Source organism: Meles meles, chromosome 19 (assembly GCF_922984935.1).
Source record: "Meles meles chromosome 19, mMelMel3.1 paternal haplotype, whole genome shotgun sequence".
Taxonomy (NCBI): Eukaryota; Metazoa; Chordata; class Mammalia; order Carnivora; family Mustelidae; genus Meles; species Meles meles.
Genome location: NC_060084.1, coordinates 16290021 through 16310854, shown reverse-complemented (window position 1 = coordinate 16310854; position 20834 = coordinate 16290021). Strand labels below are relative to the sequence as shown.

Below are 20834 nucleotides of genomic sequence, written 5' to 3'. Positions count from 1 at the left end.
GAGAGAGAGAGGGGGAAGCAGGCTCCCTGCCGAGCACAGAGCCTTATGTGGGGCTCAATCTCAGGACCCTGAGATCATGACCTGAGCTGAAGGCAGGGGCTTAACCCACTGAGCCACCCAGGTGCCCCAGTAAAAGTTTTTTTAAATAAACTATGCATCTGACTTTTAGATACTAATTCCGTTACTGATTACCAAGAAACAAGATCTTACTCAGAATAATAATTTCAATTACAGAATTTGCCAAATAATTTTAAGACTAGAAAGATACCTCACAAGTCCATCCATTCAGCCATCTCTTTAACTGTAGGTAAGACTGCTTTGTGACATACAGTGTTTAAACTAAAGAGTAACACTAAGAGTAGACAGGATTTTACAGCTGTTTATTAGAAGTTGGATCAGTGCAGATATGTTTTTTGATGACCTCAGGTGCATTTGAATATATACTTTCAGACTTTTGTTCCTCAATATCAATGGATACACACATGTATATATGTTTTCTCATCTGTCTTAAAAATGATTTTTTTTTTTTTTTTTTTTTTTTTTTGGAAATGGCTAACTGGGCTTGGGACGTATAATGCCATAAATGAGAAGCTGTTTCTTTATTTGTAATGTGACTATTTCAGAGAGTGTTTTAAGATGGCTTAGAAACAAATTAAGCGCACAGAAATTGAAACCTTGACCTTGATCCCACTTGTCACTTGATCTGTCCGCCGAGTCCACCAACTCTAGTCTAGCTAAATAAAAAATGTCATCAGGGGTGCCTGGGTGGCTCAGTGAGTTGAGCCTCTGCCTTTGGCTCTGGTCATGGTCTCAGGGTCCTGGGATCGAGGCCCACGTTGGGCTCTCTGCTCGGCGGGGAGCCTGCTGCCCCCTGCCTTTCTGCCTACTTGTGATCTCTCTCTCTCTCTCTTTCTCTCTCTCTGTGTCAAATAAATAAATAAATAAATAATTTTTTTTTTTTTTTAATGTCATCAAACTCTTGTCATTCTCATTTGTCAACATTGGCCTCTTGCATATCACATCATCAATAGGAAAACATAATTCCTGCCCCTTCCTAGTCCTTCCCATTACTGTAATACACTAGGGAAGAAGAGCAAAACTCATATATGGTTGATGGTCTCCTTCAAGAAGATGGAGTCTCCTTGATGAGTGCTGATAAAGGACTTATAACTTTATGAGGATTCTTCTGCCACTAATCCAACAAAAAATAACTTTGATTTGCTAGAGTTTGGGTACACTCAACTCTATTTGACTTTTTTTTAAAGATATTTTTTTTAAATTTATTTATTTGACAGAGAGAGAGAGATCACAAGTAGGCAGAGAGGCAGGCAGAGAGAGAGGAGGAAGCAGACTCCCCGCTGAGCAGAGATGTGGGGCTCGATTCCAGGACCCTGGGATCATGACCTGAGCCAAAGGCAGAGGCTTTTAACCCACTGAGCCACTCAGGAGCCCCATCTATTTGACTTTAAATGAGAATTAAAGTGGTTAGGAAGCAGTTGTGAATTGCATTGCAAAGTACATATCACAATTAATGTTTTACAAAACTTATGATAACTGACATTGTGCTTGGTGGACATATTTTTTTCTCAAAATTTATTCTTCTTTTATTCAACAAATACATTTGAGTGTATTTAGTGTAAAGTGCTTAACAGTGGATATAGAACAAAGAACAAAACACCCTAGGTTCTTATGGAGCTTAAATTCTTGTGATTGGAGAGAGACAAAAAACAAACAAATAATCACAATAATTTCAAGTGGTGATAAATGTTATTTTAGAAATAAACAAGATTACGTGACCAGATTGGGAAGGGGTGCTACTTTAAATAGAATGAAAGCCTCTCTGTGGAGGTAACATTTTGAATAAGACCTGAAAATGGGTAAGGAATTCGCCATTTGAAGAGATGAAAGAATATTTCAATGGGATAAACCAGCAAGTTGTAATGACTGTGAGGTTTAAAAAAAAAAAAAAATGAATTTAGTGTGTTAAAAGAATGAACTGAGAAGGTCATTGTGGTCAGAGTATAACAAGCCTGAGGGGAATGGAAAAAAGATAAAGTTGACAGGAGAAGCACCTTGTAAGCCATTGCAGAACATTAAAAGCAATTTTAAGGTTAATGTCCTGATGCCTGTGAACCTGAGCTTTAAGTGGCATTTTTTTTTTCCAGTCAGAGTTTTTATACTTTACAGCTAACAAGAAATGTATTTAATTATAATTATTTCAAAATTTTAATTTAAATATTGCTTCTTTTTTAACTCTTGGTATTTCCTTTAAATTTAGAATCATCTTATTGTGAAGGTTCCCCCATATCATGACCAACATATAACTTTGCCGGTATCAGTGGGAATATATGTAGTGACCAATGCTGGAAGATCTCATGATGTTCAGCCATTCACTTACACTCCAGACCCAGGTATGTCAAAATAAAAAATTCTGAACTAAAATCAATAATTAACTTCTAGTTGTTTGGAAGCATATGAATACCAGCGATCCAAAAAGAAAAAGTTGTGTGCTGAGATGAACTGATACTAAGGGCATTATTTCCGAAGAAGATGGCCACCAAATAATGTTTTTACTCTTAGGTGTTATTTCAGCCTATGCTCTAATAGTAAAAAAGAAAAACTAGGAATGCTTTAAAGAATTATATCTTCAGGGCGCCTGGGTGGCTCAGTGGGTTAAAGCCTCTGCCTTTCGCTCAGGTCATGATCCCAGGGTCCTGGGATCGAGCCCCGCATCGGGCTCTCTGCTTGGCAGGGAGCCTGCTTCCTCCTCTCTCTCTCTCTGCCTGCCTCTCTCTCTACTTGTGATTTCTGTCAAATAAGTAAATAAAATCTTAAAAAAAAAAATTATATCTTCAAAATTATATCATGTAGATTACTTCTTAGTAAGAATTATCATTCATTAAGTACCTCTTACGTGCGGAAAGTTCAAAGTAACAACTTTGGGAAACAATACTTCAGTCTGTGTCTGGCTTATAGGATATATTTTGGGAGAAGTGAGAGATAAACTTGGATTAATAAATGATAAAATCACAAATAGAGTTAAATGCACGTAACAATTTCTAATTTGTGTAGTCAAAATTGTCAAAAGACTGCTGGTTAATGAGTATTTTAAATATAATTTCAAGCATTTGGGCAAAGTAGTCGCTTTAGAAACCAGAGCAATAAGAACAATTGAAATGTTTATAAGTTTAGAAGATCTCTGGGTAAGAAGTATCGTAAGAATTTTTTGCCTGCGTTCATTTAGTTGCCTAGAGAAGAAAAGCCTTTTCATGGCAAAAGTGGGGAGAACATTTTGGAAAATGAAACTCTTCACAAGTTCCATTGACCTAGGCTTGGTTTCTGCCATGTTTACCATTGGTTCAGTTCATTCCAGTCTCGGGCACAGTTCAGAATTAGCACTTCTTCCATATTTGTAAGCTTATCATTTATGTTACTCCCAAATAGTTTGAGGAGTCAGTGAAGTCCAAAGTGAATAAAGGTGGCAAGGGAAAAAGAGTCCTGGCAAGAGAAAGCGATAGAAACAGTAGCTGGGACAGAATTATATCTAGTCTTACTAATTACTTTCCATCACTCACCTCTCCCCTTTTTAAAAAATCATATCTGAATTTCACAGCATTTGCTTATTCACCATTTTGCTACAAAAGTATGCCACAGTATATAGCATTAATGAAATTAATATTTGTTTCAGAATAAAAGATTAGCAGTAAAATTTTCAGACAGGAAAAGGCAAAGTTTAGAAGTAATGGTTTCAGTAAAAATGAGAAAGAGTAAATACTCAAAGATCAAATATTTGGTTGTTTTCTTTCTAGAAAGGTTTCAAAAATCCAAGGAAGTTTGGCTTAAAACTAATGGTATTTAAAGCACTTTAGTAACTACTAATTACTTAAATAGTGGCATTTCGTATATTTTGTGATGAGGAGCTTACTCATCTTGGGAGAAAGTTGGCATAATTGATACAGAAGAACATTTTTCCTAATGAGCTTCTCTGTCATCTGTGTAGAAGGGAAGAGGGAAGTTTAAATGTATGGTTGGGAAATAGCCTTAAAGATTTTATAGTCCTGAGAATACTGAGGTTTATGGTTATTTGTTTGTTTTTATTAATCAATTATGAAGAACATCAGGACTTAGTATTAGCACTAAGAATTCTCATTTATTAGTAATACATGCTGATGATTAGAAATTTCCCTTTGAAAATTGTCAATTAAACAACTTTTTTAAGTCTTCTGCTTTACAACATGTACTAATTGGCTATCTTTGGCCACATTTTAAGTTTTTCCTTTCATATTTTGTATTCAATATAACATTTGGTATCAGAAACTCTTAATCAAATAAATACATAGTATGCAAACTTTGTAAGAAGAAATTATGCTTCAGTTTCTGCCTTTATGTTATAGCTAATTAAAGAATCTTCCTATAATTTCACTTTTTTGTGTTTTACAAAATATGATAATCATTTCAGTTATACATGAGAGAGAATATGATTTTGGGAAAACGTGGTTATAGAAAATTTGCACTATCTCATTATGATAAACCAATTGCTGTTGTCATTCATCTGGGACTGTAGTTAAACATTTGAATATTCAGTTGTGTAGAATTATAACAGCATAAACTAGGCTTACCCTAATATGCACAAGTCAATGTAGAAATGGCAACCATTATACTATTTGTCTAAATATTTAAAAGTTATGGTTTGACCAAGATACTTTCATATCAACCTGGAAGGGGAGATTTGAATTTAGGATTATCAGAATGCTTGGGAATTCTAGGCCAAATATGGCAACATGAGGAAAAAGGATTCCCCAGCCTGCCAGCCTTCTTTCCCCCCCTTTTTTAAAAAATTTTTGTTAAAAGATTTTTATTTATTTGTCAGATGGAGAGAGAGTGCACAAGCAGGGGGAGCAGAAGACAGAATGAGAGCCAGCCCCCCCACTGAGCAAGGATATGGGACTCTGTCTCAGGACCCTGGGATCATGACTGGAGCCAAAGGCAGACGCCCAACCAACTAAGCCACCCAGGCACACATCTTTTTTTTTTTTTTTTTTTAAGATTTTGTTTATTTGAGAGAGAGAGAATGAGAGGAGGGAGGGTCGGTTAGAGGGAGAATCAGAGCCTGATGCGGCACTTGACACTGGGACTCCAGGATCATGAACTGAGCCAAAGGCAGTCTCCCAATGGACTAAGCCACCCAGGTGCCCTCTTCTTTTCCCTTTCTTAGCTTCATTCTATCCCTAGGGGCCTTTGTGCACCAACCAGTGTTTCTAAGCTCTGTTCACTCTACAGGCCCAAGACTATACACATAGGCTAAAATAGTTATGCAGAAAATTTGGGGATCTTGGGTACTTGGTACATGGTCTAAAAGTAGGATTAGGGCAGTGGTTCAAGTGAACATAAACTGGCTCTGCACACACTGTCAGACATGAGCCTCTCTAAAGCCCTCTGAGTCTAGTACTCCTAAAAAATACATTGCATGTGCATGTTCTCAAGCATTTAGATATTTTACAGGGTTGTAAAACTTTCTTTCATTGCTAGTTAGTCACCAAAGCTTTTACTTCTGTCTGTTAAGACAAACAAATCACATTAGCTGTTTTTTGTAGTGACTCAGCGATGGTGATTTCTAAGAAATGAGGGATGTAAAATTTATGCTTTTTGTTGTTGTTGCTGTAACAACAACTGACTAAAACTTGATTTTAAAAGTAAAAATTTGAAGTGTTTTCAAAGATTAGTTTCTATTTTAAAATCTGTAATTGTTGGGGCACCTAGGTGGCTCAGTTGGTTAACCGTCCAACTCTTGATTTCATCTCTGTTTATAATCTCAGGGTCATGGGATCAAGCCGGAGTCAGGCTCCACACTAGGCATGGAGCCTGCTTGAGATTCTCTGTCTCCCTCTGTCCCTCCCACCCTGCTCACACATGCACTTTCTCTAAATACATACATACATACATACATAAAATTTGTAATTGCTAGAATTAATGTTATGGTTTAAAATTGTGGGGGCGCCTAGGTGGCTCAGTGGGTTAAGCGTCCACCTTCGGATCAGGTCATGATCTCAGGGTCCTGGGATCAAGCCCCACATTGGGCTCTCTGCTCAGCAGGGAACCTGCTTCCCCCTCTTTCTCTGTCTGCCTCTCTACCTACTTGTGATCTCTCTGTGTCAAATAAAAAAAACTTAATTAAAAAATAATAATAAATAAAATTGTGGATTTCTTTTCCATTCAGTTCTTTATATGTCATTTGTTGGACCACCTGTGGAGCACACTAAGATAAGTTATTTAACTTCGTTCTTAGATGTGCACATTTTGTCTTTTTATTCACAATTAATTAGCTCTTTATAGTCTCTTTATAAATATCATTTCACATTTTCATGTCAAAAATAAGAAATTAGAAAATAAGATGGGGCTCCTGGCTGGTTCAGTCAGTAGCGCATACCATACTTGATCTCAGGGTTGTTAGTTCAAGGCCCACATTGGGTATACAGTTTACTTAAAAAATAAGTCAATAAAAGTGAAAATTTAAAAGAAATTGAAAGTAAGGTGACGCATTTCCCATTCTGAATAAGTTAGGGAATATAAAATAAATACATTGAAAAATAGAAATTAAAATATTTTTTTAAGCAAAAACTTGGAATTTATTTAACTTTATCATTTCAGAACTAAACCCTGTTCTTAGGCCCATTAAATTTTAAGTTGCCATAGTAGCTGTAGTTGATATGACTAGATGTAATAGTCCAGTGATTCTCCATTAATAATATACAAAGATTATTTTTTCCAAGGCTTTACAAAAGGAATAATTGTAATGTTACATATTCTCTATGTTCATCACAGCTTTTTTCAAATTTAGTTCAGTTAGTTGACAAATGTTTCTCAATCAGTTTTTTTAAGTAAATTATTTATGTAGATGAATGGTGAATTTTTGTTATCTGGTATTACACTATATTTGATAATTTTTAAAAGTTTCGTGTCAGGGCGCCTGGGTGGCTCAGTGGGTTAAAGCCTCTGCCTTCGGATCAGGTCATGATCTCAGGGTCCTGGGATCGAGGGTCCTGGGATCAAGCCCTGCATGGGGCTCTGTGCTCAGCGAGGAACCTTCTTCCCCTGCTCTCTCTCTCTCTGCCTGCCTCTCTGCCTACTTGTGATCTCTCTGTCAAATAAATAAATAAATAAAAGTTTTGTGTCAGTTTTGGGGTGCCTGGGTAGCTCATTCAATTAAACCAGCATCCGACTCTTGATCTCAGGGTCATGAGTTCAAGCCTAGCATTGGGCTCCATGCTGGCAGGGAGCCTACTTAAGGAAAAACAAAAGTTGCATAACAGTGTTATACTCATCACATATCAACATGAATACTGTTATAAGAAGGGTTTTTTTTTAAGATTTTTTTTTTAATTTATTTATTTGACAGAGAGAGATCACAAATAGGCAGAGGCAGGCAGAGAGAGAGAGGAGGAAGCAGGCTCTCTGCTGAGCAGAAAGCCCGATGCGGGGCTCGATCCCAGGACTCTGGGATCATGACCTGAGCCGAAGGCAGAGGCTTTAACCCGCTGAGCCACCCAGGCGCCCCAAGAAGGATTTTTTTTTAAGTTGCTGTTGCTTTTGTTTTCATAAGTGAGCACGTGCTACTGCCCATTTGGTTGCTGAATTTTAGGGCATAGATTGGTGGTTATAAGAACTCATTTCTTGGGGGTGCCTGGGTGGCTCAGTCATTAAGCATCTACCTTTGGCTCAGGTCATGATTCCAGGATCCTGGGATTGAGCCCCACATTGGGCTCCTTGCTCAGTGGGGAGTCTGCTTTTGCCTCTGCCTGCTGCTCCCCTAGCTTGTGTGGACTCTCTCTCTCTCTCTCTGACAAATAAATAAAATCTGTAAAAACAACAAAACAAACAAAAAATGACTCATTTCTGCTTAGATTTTCTGCTAAACAAATAATAATGTTTTATGGAAAATATTTCAATTAAAGATTTTTAAGATACATTTTTTTTAGGAAAAGCTTAAATAAATACATCAATCTTTTTGTTTTGTTTTGCTTTAATAGCAACAGCTGGTGCTTTGAATGTAAATGTGAAGAAAGAAATATCTAGTCCTTCCAGACCTTGCTCTTTTGAAGAAGCCATGAAAGGTACCAACTCGTTTCTTTCCAAAAATGCTATTTTGTCTAGCAACTCTTACTATTATGTGTTCTTTTGTGTACTTGGAACACTTCGCAGGATATCTTCTATATCACAAAATAAATATTTGTTTAACTTTACTGAATGCAGAAACTTGTTTCCCAACTTGGTATTTCCCCTTTATTCACCGTATGAACAAACTGTTTTAAAGTATATGTTGGAGTAGAGGAGATTTTTTTTGTTTTGTTTTTTATTCCCCAATGTTAAAAATGTTAAAATATAAAATACAATAATTTATGTAAAATAGAGTCTATAAAGCTTCTTGCTACCAAAATTAGTACTTGACATTGAAATTTTGAAACTGAAGAAACCAAACTATTTTGAAAGAATTCAGTATTTGCAAAGTTTCTTTAGTTTTTTTAGTTAATATTCTTCCTTCTGACATCTTTATTTACTCCCTGCCAGTCCCAAGAAACAATGAAGATATCTTCAGGATGTTTTAATGTAAAAGAGATTAGGTCGGTCTGTCTTCCTTCCTTCCTCCCTTCTTCCCTTTCTCCCTCTCTTCCTCTTCTCTCCCTTCCTCTCTTTTTCTCTTTTTCTCTCTCATCCTCTCTTTTTCTCTCTCTTCCTCTCTTTTCTTTTCTTTTTTTTTTTTCCAGCATGCAAACTACACTGTGCCCAGCCTTTAATACCTCAGGTGGCAGAGGGGCCGGAAGAGAGTAAATTTTTTTCTTAAGAGATTTCTAACACAACTAGATAGTCACCAGTGATGCTTTTTTGCCATTACATATGAAGATGTCAATTACATATTGGCCATTGATTTATTATAATTCTAGCCTTTATCTTTTACTGCCATGAAATTCATGGATTAAATCAAATTAAATTTTAAAATTAAAAATACTCAATCAAATACAATGGATTTTTTTATATTGTCAATAGTAAAATTCAGCATTTGTATATATACCATGTTCGGTATAGCTTGTCATTTTAATTTCTGACCATGAACACTTCCAGAGTAGATTAGTGAGGAATTATGCAATAGTAAGTAAACTGCAAAATGTATCTGATTCAACTACAGGAAAATTTACAAATCTGTATAATGGATAACAATATCTTACATTTATCGAATGTATATTAAAGTGCTAGGCAATATGCTGTACTCTTTGCTGGCACTGTCTCATTTAATCTTCCAAATTCTATGAGGTAGGTAATTTATTATTCTCATTTCACAGATGAAGAAACCAAAGTTCCAGAGAGGTTAAATAATTTGCCCAAGGTGACTTACCTAGTGTTAAAAATGAATAGGTTGAGCTCTTGTGCTTAGGGTAACACATCTAAGCAAAAATAATTTAAGCCATGTTTATTAGATGAATAAATCTATAATTAATGAATCATTGAAGAAAGTTAAGGATGTTTGTGGTCTTTTTTTGCCAACTTCACCATCCCTGCTTTTCTCCAATTTTTTTTTCTCCAAAAAAAAAATTTTTTTTTAAGATTTTATTTATTTGACAGAGATCACAAGTAGACAGAGAGGCAGGCAGAGAGAGAGGAGGAAGCAGGCTCCCCGCTGAGCAGAGAGCCCAATGCAGGGCTCAATCCCAGGACCCTGGGACCATGACCAGAGCTGAAGGCAGAGGCTTTAACCCACTGAGCCACCCAGGCACCCCTCCAAAAATTTTTGATGGTACTCACATAGAGTATCAGACTGAAGGGTCACTAATCTAATCCAATGTGAAATTTCTCATAAAAAGATAATGAGTTGAAGGTTGGAAGGTTTTATTTATTTATTTACTTATTTTAAAGATTTTATTTATTTGAGAGAGAAAGAGAGAATGAGAGAGAGCATGAGAGGAGAGAGGTCAGCGGGAGAAGCAGACTCCCCTCAGAGTGGGGAGCCCGATGCAGGACTCAATCCCGGGACTCCAGGATCATGACCTGAGCTGAAGGCAGTTGCCCAACCAACTGAGCCACCCAGGCACCCCGGTTGGAAGGTTTTATTTTTTATTTATTTATTTTTTTAATATTTATTTGACAGAGAGAAATCACAACTTGGCAGAGAGGCAGGCAGAGAGAGAGGGGGAAGCAGGCTCCCTGCGGAGCAGAGAGCCCAATGTGGGACTTGATCCCAGAACCCTGGGATCATGACCCGAGCCGAAGGCAGAGGCTTTAACCCACTGAGCCACCCAGGCGCCCCGGTTGGAAGGTTTTAAATGTCATGTTTAATTTTCAGTAATAAATGATTTAGTCATTTGGTCAAAATCTTAAAAGGCTAAAAAAAATGGATAAGAAACACACAAGTAAAAAAAAAATTTTTTTTTAAGTTATAGAAAAAGAGAAAGAAACACACATTACTTTTCACAATTCAAACCTTATTTCACAGTTTTATCAATTAAAATCATGATTAATTTTTTGAAGATAAAAAATTAAATTGAATACTAAACATTTGTTTAAATTTTTCACTTGTCATTTTAAATGGAATATCATTATTCGGAGATTCCTGATCAATGAAGAAAAAATAGTAGCTTTCAGAACCAGCAGTTTTCCTTGACTTACGGCTTATTTTTATGATCCCTTAAAATCAGAGCTTTAGTATAATGCCAAGGTGTGTTATCTGAGAGATTTAATTAAATATACTTCAATGATGAAGACTGAGCAACATAAATGTCTTCTAACTTTGTGTTCTGGCAGGAATCTTCCAAGTAACATTCTTTTTTTTTTTTTTTTTTTAAAGACACATTTATTCAGCGTCATGATCAGACTATTACATTTAGCATGGGTGCAAAAAAAAAAATCTACATTAAAACCCTTTGTTGGAATGCTTTACACTTTCCACAGAACAGAAACTAAAATAACCTGTTATACAATTAGTCACAAATACAGTCCTTGAGTTTTTTTTGCCCATACACATGAGTATTGTCTAAAACATGTCTTCTTTGTAGCAGCTAGGCCCTGCCACCACTGTGCTTGGCTGAGTTCACAAATCTGTTGTAACCTGTAGCTTCCCTGTCACTTCTCTGGCTCTCCTCTCCTGCTAAGCTTTGTTTCCTGGCAGCAATTAAAACCTTCTCCACTGCCGTAGCTACTGCTGCTGCTGGAACCACCATAGCCACCTTGGTTTCGTGGTTTGGCGAAGTATTGGTCTCTACCACCATAAGGGCCGGAGCTTCTGCCTCCAAAATTGCCTCCTTTCATGGGTCCAACATTTGAGGACTGATTGTTGTAATTGCCAAAATCATTATAGCTTCCGCCACCTCCAAAGTTGCTTCCATCGTTACCAAATCCGTTATAGCCATCCCCACTGCCACCATATCCACCACCACCTCGACTGCCACCAAAGCCACCTCGACCACTGAAGTTTCCTCTGCGACCAAAGTTGTCATTCCCACCAAAACCACCTCCACGACCACCACCAAAGTTTCCAGAACCACTTCGACCTCTTTGGCTGGATGAAGCACTAGCCATCTCTTGCTTAGAGAGCGCTTTCCTTACTTCACAGTTGTGGCCATTCACAGTATGGTATTTTTGAATGACAGTCTTGTCTACAGAATCATGGTCATCAAATGTTACAAAAGCAAAACCCCTCTTTTTGCCACTGCCTCGGTCAGTCATGATCTCAGTCACTTCGATTTTCCCATAGTGTTCGAAATAATCTCTTAGATGATGTTCTTCAGTGTCTTCTTTAATGCCACCAACAAAAGTCTTTTTCACAGTTAAGTGGGCACCAGGTCTTTGAGAATCTTCTCTTGAGACAGCCCTCTTTGGTTCCACAACTCTTCCATCCACCTTGTGTGGCCTTGCATTCATAGCTGCATCCACCTCCTCCACAGTGGCATATATGACAAACCCAAAGCCTCTGGAGCGCTTGGTGTTTGGATCTCTCATGACCACACAGTCCGTAAGTGCTCCCCATGGCTCAAAATGGCTCCTCAGACTCTCATCGGTTGTTTCAAAGCTCAGACCTCCGATGAAGAGCTTCCGCAGCTGTTCAGGCTCTTTGGGAGACTCTGACTTAGACATGACGGAGGTGGGAGGGGAGACTTCAACGATGCTTACTCGGCGGCATCCGCGGGCAGAAAGGAGTAATCTAACGAACGTATCTCCCAAGTAACATTCTTATAAATAGCTGTCAATTTTATTAAGATTCAGAACTTGATATCCAAATAATGATACTATTGAAAGATATTGAAAGCTTTTGCTTTAAAGTAAGTTTCTAATTCCTTAGGGTTTGGAGGGAGTAAGTAGAGAGTAAGAAGGATAACTGTACAGCTCACTCAATGAGATATTAAATCTAGAGCCAGTATATCATGATTCATCTTCGGTTTTACTTAGCTGTGTATATATCCTTAACACAAAAGTAATACAGATTAAATAATATAAAGTATACAGTGTAAACTGTTAACCATTTCTTGAGCATATTTCCAGGAAGTTTTCTATATCTAGTAGGCACAGGTAGACAAGAGAGGACACTCTAGAAAGATGACTCAAAGACTCTGTGATACAGGTTTAGGACCCAGGGATAAAGTATAGTTGACCCTCGAATAACTCAGGTTTCAACTGTGCAGGTCCACTTATATGGAGATTTTTTTTCCAATAAATATAGTGTATTTCTCTATGATTTTGTTAATAGCCTTCTTTTCTCTAGCCTACTTTATTGTAAGAAAACAGTATATAATCGTATACAAAATGCATGTTAACTCTTTATGTTATTGGCTAGGCTTCTGGTTAACAGTAGGCTATCAGTAGTTAAGTTTTGAGGGAGTCAAAAGTTCTATATGGGTGGCACCTGGGTGGCTCAGTTGGTTAGTCATCTGCCTTCAGCTCAGATCTTGGTCCCAGGGTCCTGGGATTGAGTCCCATGTCGGGCTCCCTGCTCTGTGGAAGGCCTGCTTCTCCCTCTTCCACTCCCCCTGCTTCTGTTCCCTCTCTCGTTTTGTCTCTGTCAAATAAATAAAAATCTTTAAAAAAAAATTCTCTGTGGATTTTCAACTATGTGTCATGGTCAGTGCCTCAACCCTCACATTGTTCAAGGGACAGCTTGTATTGATGTGCATTCTCTTGGTTTTGGCTTTGTAAGGAGTGATTAATTGGGTAAGTGTGTAAAATAGTTGAGAGCATATACTTTTCTCTAACTGATTTTAGCTATGTGGAAAGGTTTAGGAGCTTGGAGAAACCATATCTCAATTTTATTTTACAGGTGAATAAGCCAAGACTTAGAGAAGTTAAGTGATTTACTCAAGCTCACACAGCTAGTAACTAACAGCTTGCAACTTAGATTGCTCCCAGACCTGTGGTTTTTTTCACTCCACTATTTCTTCCCCTATACATCTTAATCTATATTTTAACCAAACATATTTGTACTTGACCTGACCTAAATGCTGCTTGGTAATAGCAAACTTATAGTAAAGACTGTTCAAAGTTTCAAAGATTATTTGCCATGAATGGAAGTGAACACTATTTAAAAGTTGTTTGGCAGTGCCTGGGTGGCTCAGTTGGTTAAGCAACTGCCTTCAGCTCAGGTCATGATCCTGGAGCCCTGGGATCAAGTCCCACATCAGGCTCCCAGCTCTATGGGGAGTCTGCTTCTCTCTCTGACCTCTCCCTTCTCATGCTCTCTCTCTCTCTCTCTCTCTCTCTCTCTCAAAGAAATAAAATCTTTAAAAATAAATAAATAAATAAAAATAAAAGTTTTTGGCATATATTCTTCACAAATTCAGTTTGATATTTGGATGATTAAATATGTCTATCTTACTTACCTTGTGGATTTTCTGAATTTGCTTAAAAGTTCTTCCCTAGCCCTTACATAATACACAGACTTCACATGTTTAGGGTTTTTTTTTCCTCCTTCGCTAAAATGTAATTTCCAGGCAGTAGGACTTTATCCATCTTAATCATCACTGGAACCTGAAACAGTGCCTGAAACTTTGTAAAGGATCATAAATATATAATGAGAATGTAGGAAGGAAAGATAGGATGACTTCTCTCAAGCCATTTAATATTGTTTACACGTCCATTAAAGATATAGTTGTGGGTTCTGGGACGTAATAGTATTTTTATTTTTTATTTTTATTTTTATTTTTTTTATTTATTTTTATTTAAATAAATAGTATATTTATTTTTCCCTGTCCCTCCCATCTAAATCTACCAAATTACCTGGGAAATACTTGAGCAATCATAAAAACACTTTCAAATATAGAGAGAAGAAAGTGGACTGGCTAGGGACCATAGAACTTGAAGATTAACACCAAGTGAGTTTCCTGGGTTTTCTTTAATCTACCATTTTTCAGAATTGGGCACCAGAGCAGTCTGTGGCTCAGAACTGGCAACAGGCACAGAGAGAAAGAATAAATCAATAAATAAGCGTGAGTAGCCTGCTCTTGAAAACTAGGAAAAGCAAAGACTGGCAGAGTCTTGGTGGGATAACTTATACCTACTGACAGCTGTTGATCCACTAGCAAAATCTGGGGGCTGACTCATCCCCCACCCACATGTGTAGTAGCAACAGCAGAACTTGATACTGTCAACCCACTGTATGCCCCACACCTGCCAAGTAGCCGTGGGCCTGATATACTAACGTAAAACCAAAGAGGGCCCAATACAGGTTTCACATAAACCAGAACCAACCGATCAGTCTGTCTTGTATCACACCAAGCAGTAGTCTTTCAAATCGTATGTGAGATGGGTCTAAAATACTTTTTTTTTTTTTTTTAAGATTTTATTTATTTGACAGAGAGAGAGAGATCACAAGTAAGCAGAGAGGCAGGCGGGGGCGGGGGAAGCAGGTTCCCTGCTGAGCAAAGAGCCCAATGCGGGGCTCGACCCTAGGACCCTGAGATCACAACCCGAGCCAAAGGCAGAGGCTTAACCAACTGAGCCACCCAGGTGCCCCTCTAAAATACTTTTAAATACCTGCCTTGTACATGATGTAAAGTTTTTTTCTCAGTCAAAATTGGATTGTGAGTTGCTTTGAATCTAGGTGAAAATAGGTCTGAAAACTCATGAGTAAATGACCCATTTTTCAAAGTAATAAAGTATAGAATATCAGAAGTTAAATGAGTACTTCCATCTCCCTGAAGATAATCAGTTCCCACAGGAGTTGTTTTTAGCCAGTTAGCTGTAAGACAAATTGAAGACCAGAATTCAAATATTTTTAAATCAAATTATTACAAAGATAGCTATCCTGTTCATATACCATGTGCCATTTTAAAGTCCTCTTTGGGGACGCCTGGGTGGCTCAGTGGGTTAAAGCCTCTGCCTTTGGTCGGGTCATGATCCTGGGGTCGTGATATCGAGCCCCGCATCGGGCTCTCTGTTCAGCAGAGAGCCTGCTTCCCTCTCTCTCTGCCTGCTGCTCTACTGCTTGTGATCTATCTCTGTCAAATAAATAAAATAAAATCTTTTAAAAATAAATAAATAAAATAAAGTCCTCTTTGTAGCCAGTATTTCTTCTTAGTATTAAATTAAGAAGTTTAACAGTTATGCCTTCTGGGGAGTTTGTATTTCTCTCTATAGGGTTTCAAAGTAGTGGTAAACTCTTAAGTCAGAATTTGGCTAGGTGTTCTGTTCAGAAGACTATCATTAGTAATACCAGTAGGCTGCACTAAGTGCCAGTAGCACAGATGTTAGACAAAAAAAGAAGTCAAAGAAAAGGAATCAAGGACAAAAAAATAGATATAATGAAATGGTAGAACCTACCTTATCTGCTATGGATTACCTGTCCTTAGTGTAAATCTGTAACTATTTCTGCAAACTGGAGTAGAAGAAAGTGGAAAATACTTGGTGGTTTTGCTTTGGAAATTTAATTGGTAAACCTAAAATAGTTTTTAAATTTCTGAAATGAAAAAATAATTTAAGTCCTGTCTAAAAGGGAAATTTGCTGGGATACCTGGGTGGCTCAGTAGGTTAATCTTCTGCCTTTGGCTCAGGTTGTGATCCCAGGGTCTTGGGATTGAGCCCAGCATCAGGCTGGGCTTGGGCTCCCTGCTCAGCGGGAAGCCTGCTTTTCCCTTGCCTACTGCCCTTCCCTCTTCCCCTGCTCATGTTCACTCTCTTGTTCTCTCTCTTTCGCGTGTGCTCTCTCTCTAATAAATAAAATATTTTAAAAAGATAAAAATGAAAGAGAAATGTACTCATGTCAACTTAGCATATACAAGTTTTCTAAGGCATTAAGCTAGAAAAGCAAAGTCTATCTGGTTACTTGGTGGCATAATCTAATGAGACACTTGAGTTTTGTTGAGGAGAGAAATGTTCAGACAATCCCGTGGCCCTTAAAATGTTTTTGACTTTATGTGGCCAGGCAACCATATGCTGAGAGGAGAGTTGTAATTGAGTAGCTTTACCCTGGATATTTCTAAGCTGTATCCTCTAATATATTGTGGAAATGTTGATTAATGTAATTCATGGTACTTTGAAAGGACCCTAAGGGATATAGCTTGATAATTGAACTGTGTAAGTTTGTTGATACTTAACCCAGTCTCATTCAGGCTCCTATCAGAAGTCACTAAGCCTCTACTACTTCAAAAAAGGGAGGACACATTTTGATACACCAGTTTTATATCTCATGCTGCCAGCATAGCATCAAAAAGTAGACATTTAAATCATGACAAAGAGTCAGCATATCATAGAATGAAATAGTTGATGATGTTAGTGATTTTAAACTTTTCTTTCTTTTTGTGTATGTTTGTATACAGCAATGAAATCTACTGGTTGTAACTTAGATAAGGTAAATATTCTTCCTAATGCTCTGATCACTCCACTCATATCAAGCAGTATGATTAAGAGTGAAGATGTTACTCCAATGGAAGTAACAGCAGAAAAAAGATCTTCCCCTATTTTTAAGGTGAGTTACATTGTTTAGTACCCCACATCTTCATCTCAGTTATAAATATTGCTAGTTTGATTTCTTTTCTCCATGTTTGTGCTTTTTACTTTTCCTGTTTATTTCACATGTGTTTCTCTTTAGTTGCAGGTAATGAGTTTTGCTTTTCAGAGTGATTTAACATGCTAATAAAATAGCCTGCAAAGTGACTTCCAATATACCTTGGAAAGGGAAGAATTAATATTAGCTAGACTTGTGGAGTATGGGGTATTAATGAAAGGGTAGGTTTAGTATTTTTGGAATTGGAGACATTTTTTTCCCCAGTCTTTTTCTGTAACTCCCTTTTCCTTTTTCACTTATTCTTTTCCCTCCAAAATGTTACCAGTGATCCACAAGATGGAGGTATTTTTAAATTTACTATTAATTCATGAACTATAGAATTAATGTGTTCTTCCTGTCCTAAGCACATCAATAACTGATTATTTTTTGTTTGACTATTAGTTTAGTCAAACTGGTTAGTTTTTAGTCAAAACTGATTTAGTCAAAACTGATGAGTTTTTGTTTAACTATCTGTGCTTATAACATTTATTAAAAAGATATCCTAATGACAGTCAGATATCGTGGTATCATCAGAGAATCCTAGTCTTACCTGTTTTCTGAAAAAATAAGGTAGAGTGGAAAATTGGTCCTGCATATACATATGTTTTTAGTATAATAATTTTTGAAATATCTTATGAGTTAATTTAATATTTATATAGACATATTATTTGGGGATTTTTATTTTTTAGACTACAAAGACAGTTGGATCAACTCAACAAACATTAGAAAATATCTCTAACATAGCAGGAAATGGGTCTTTTTCATCGTCATCCTCTTCCCACTTACCTTCTGAAAATGAAAAGCAGCAGATTCAGCCTAAGACATACAACCCAGAGACCCTGACAACTATCCAAACACAGGACATTTCACAGCCTGGTACCTTTCCAGCAGTTTCTGCTTCTAGTCAGTTGCCCACCAGTGATGCACTGCTGCAGCAGGCAACCCAATTTCAGACCAGAGAAACCCAGTCTAGAGAAGTGCTACAGTCAGATGGTACAGTGGTTAATTTGTCACACCTGACTGAATCATCCCAGCCACAGCAGCAGTCACCACTACAAGAACAAGCGCAGACTTTACAGCAGCAGATTTCATCCAATATTTTCCCGTCACCGAATAGCGTGAGTCAACTACAGAATACGATTCAGCATTTGCAAGCCGGAAGTTTTACAGGCAGTACTGCCAGTGGCAGCAGTGGGAATGTTGACTTGGTCCAACAAGTTTTAGAGGCACAACAACAGTTATCTTCAGTTTTATTTTCTGCTCCAGATGGTAATGAGAATGTTCAAGAACAGCTTAGTGCAGACATTTTTCAACAAGTCAGTCAAATTCAAAATAGTGTAAGCCCTGGAATGTTTTCCTCAACAGAGCCAGCAGTCCATACTAGACCAGATAATTTAATAGCTGGAAGAGCTGAAAGTGTTCATCCACCGACTGAAAGCACATTATCCAGTCAGCAGCAGCAGCAGCAACAGCAACAAGTGATGGAATCATCAGCTGCGATGGTGATGGAGATGCAACAGAGTATTTGTCAGGCGGCTGCCCAGATCCAGTCTGAGCTGTTTCCTTCCCCTGCGTCAGCAAATGGGAACCTTCAGCAATCTCCAGTTTACCAGCAGACGTCTCACATCATGAGTGCGTTATCTACCAATGAGGACATGCAAATGCAGTGTGAATTGTTTTCTTCTTCACCTGCAGTTTCTGCAAATGAAACTACTACAACCACCACACAACAGGTTGCAACCCCTGGCACGGCCATGTTCCAGACATCAAGTTCAGGAGATGGAGAAGAACCTGGAGCACAAGCAAAGCAGATTCAGAACAGTGTCTTTCAGACCATGGTCCAAATGCAACATAGTGGGGACAGTCAATCTCAAGTTAACCTTTTTTCATCTACGAAAAGTATGATGAGTGTACAGAATAATGGTACTCAGCAGCAAGGTAATGGTTTATTCCAGCAAGGTAATGAGATGATGTCACTCCAGTCTGGGAATTTTTTGCAGCAGTCTTCTCATTCACAGGCTCCACTTTTTCATCCTCAAAATCCTATTGCTGATGCTCAGAACCTTTCCCAGGAAACTCAAGGTTCTATTTTCCACAGCCCAAGTCCTATTGTTCACAGTCAGACTTCTACAACGTCCTCTGAACAAATGCAGCCTCCAATGTTTCACTCTCAGAGTACCATGGCTGTGCTCCAGGGCTCTTCTGTTCCTCAAGACCAGCAGTCGGCCAACCTGTTTCTTTCCCAAAGTCCAATGAATAATCTTCAGAGTAACACAGTAGCCCAAGAAGAACAGATTTCATTTTTTGCAGCTCAGAACTCCATTTCTCCACTTCAGTCAACATCTAACACTGAGCAGCAAGCTGGTTTCCAGCAGCAGGCTCCAATATCACACATCCAGACCCCTATGCTTTCCCAGGAACAGGCACAACCCTCCCAGCAAGGTATGTTCCAGCCTCAAGTGTCGCTGGGCTCCCTGCCTCCTAATCCAATGCCTCAGAACCAACAAGGAACGATCTTCCAGTCTCAGCACTCGATTGTTGCTATCCAGAGTAACTCTCCATCCCAGGAACAGCAGCAGCAGCAGCAACAGCAGCAACAGCAGCAGCAGCAGCAGCAACAGCAGCAGAGCATTTTGTTCAGTAATCAGAACACCATGGCCACGATGGCATCTCAGAAGCAGCCACCACCAAACATGATGTTCAACCCGAGTCAAAATCCAATGGCTAATCAGGAGCAACAGAACCAATCCATCTTTCACCAACAAAATAATATGGCTCCAATGACTCAAGAGCAGCAGCCCATGCAATTTCAGAACCAGCCTCCAGTTTCCTCTCTTCAGAACCCAGGTCCTACCCAGTCTGAGTCGCCACAAACCTCCTTATTCCATACCTCTCCTCAGATTCAGTTGGTCCAAGGGTCACCCAGTTCTCAAGAGCAGCAAGTAACACTCTTCCTCTCTCCAGCATCCATGTCTGCTTTGCAGACTAGTATGAACCAACAAGACATGCAGCAGTCTCCTCTTTATTCCCCTCAGAACAACATGCCTGGAATCCAGGGAGCCACATCTTCACCTCAGCCACAGGCGACTTTGTTTCACAACACTACTGGAGGCACAATGAACCAACTACAGAATTCTCCTGGCTCATCTCAACAGACTTCCGGAATGTTCTTATTTGGCATTCAAAATAGTAAGAAACTCTTTCTGATTTCTTATTTCTTAAATGTTACTAGTTGAAATGGTCAAATCATTATTATTTTTATTAAAAGGAAGCAAAACACAGGGGTCTTAAGAGCACAGATTATACTTAAAACTGAGTTCAAGTCCCAGCTATACCACTTATATACTGTGAGATCGTGGACAAGTTATGTGACCTGCAAAAGCTTCAGTTTCCATATCTTAAATGGTGGTAATATTATGTACTTACTCAAAAAGGATATTGGGAGGACTAAATGTGGTCATGAATGTAAATGAATGTGTTTGCCATTTTAATCTATAAACTTGAAAGGAAAATGAAGTAAGAATGACAAAATGTCTCTGCCAATTAAAAAAACTCTGCCAAGGAGTTTCCAAGAAGGTAGAAAATCATCTTTAATGTTTATATACCAAGGAAATGTGTAGGACTTAAGATTAACAAAGCAAAGTTGTATTTGTATATCACTTAGAGGAGACCTGGGATGAATTCCAGTACCGTTTGGTGAAAACTTTTTCGGGGGGGCTGTCAAGTGCCTCCCTTCTGGTTCTTTTTTGAATAAGTACAATAATGAATTTGCCCCGGCAACTAATAAATGTCTTCTTATGAATCTTAACAGAAAGTA

The 20834-nt window shown here is 38.2% G+C and overlaps 2 protein-coding genes across 4 annotated transcripts in view; one reads left to right on the top strand and one right to left on the bottom strand.

The window, feature by feature from the left end:
- The window catches only part of NFAT5 (nuclear factor of activated T cells 5), a 116880-nt gene that overhangs the window by 87420 nt on the left and 8626 nt on the right, over positions 1-20834 (top strand). For all 3 annotated transcript variants that reach the window (XM_045989606.1, XM_045989605.1, XM_045989607.1), the window contains 4 exons: positions 2279-2411; positions 8028-8111; positions 16791-16939; positions 17707-20206. In XM_045989606.1, coding sequence (XP_045845562.1) covers positions 2279-2411; positions 8028-8111; positions 16791-16939; positions 17707-20206 — 2866 coding nt within the window. The remainder of the gene's footprint in view (positions 1-2278; positions 2412-8027; positions 8112-16790; positions 16940-17706; positions 20207-20834) is intronic.
- Positions 11038-12156, bottom strand: LOC123931912 (heterogeneous nuclear ribonucleoprotein A1-like). Its single transcript, XM_045989609.1, has one exon. It carries the CDS (start codon positions 12118-12120, stop codon positions 11110-11112), a length of 1011 nt encoding a protein of 336 aa, XP_045845565.1. The 5' UTR covers positions 12121-12156; the 3' UTR covers positions 11038-11109.

Excerpts from the sequence above, each read along its gene's own strand:
- LOC123931912 (XM_045989609.1), bottom strand. The coding sequence starts at position 12,120 with ATGTCTAAGTCAGAGTCTCCCAAAGAGCCTGAACAGCTGCGGAAGCTC.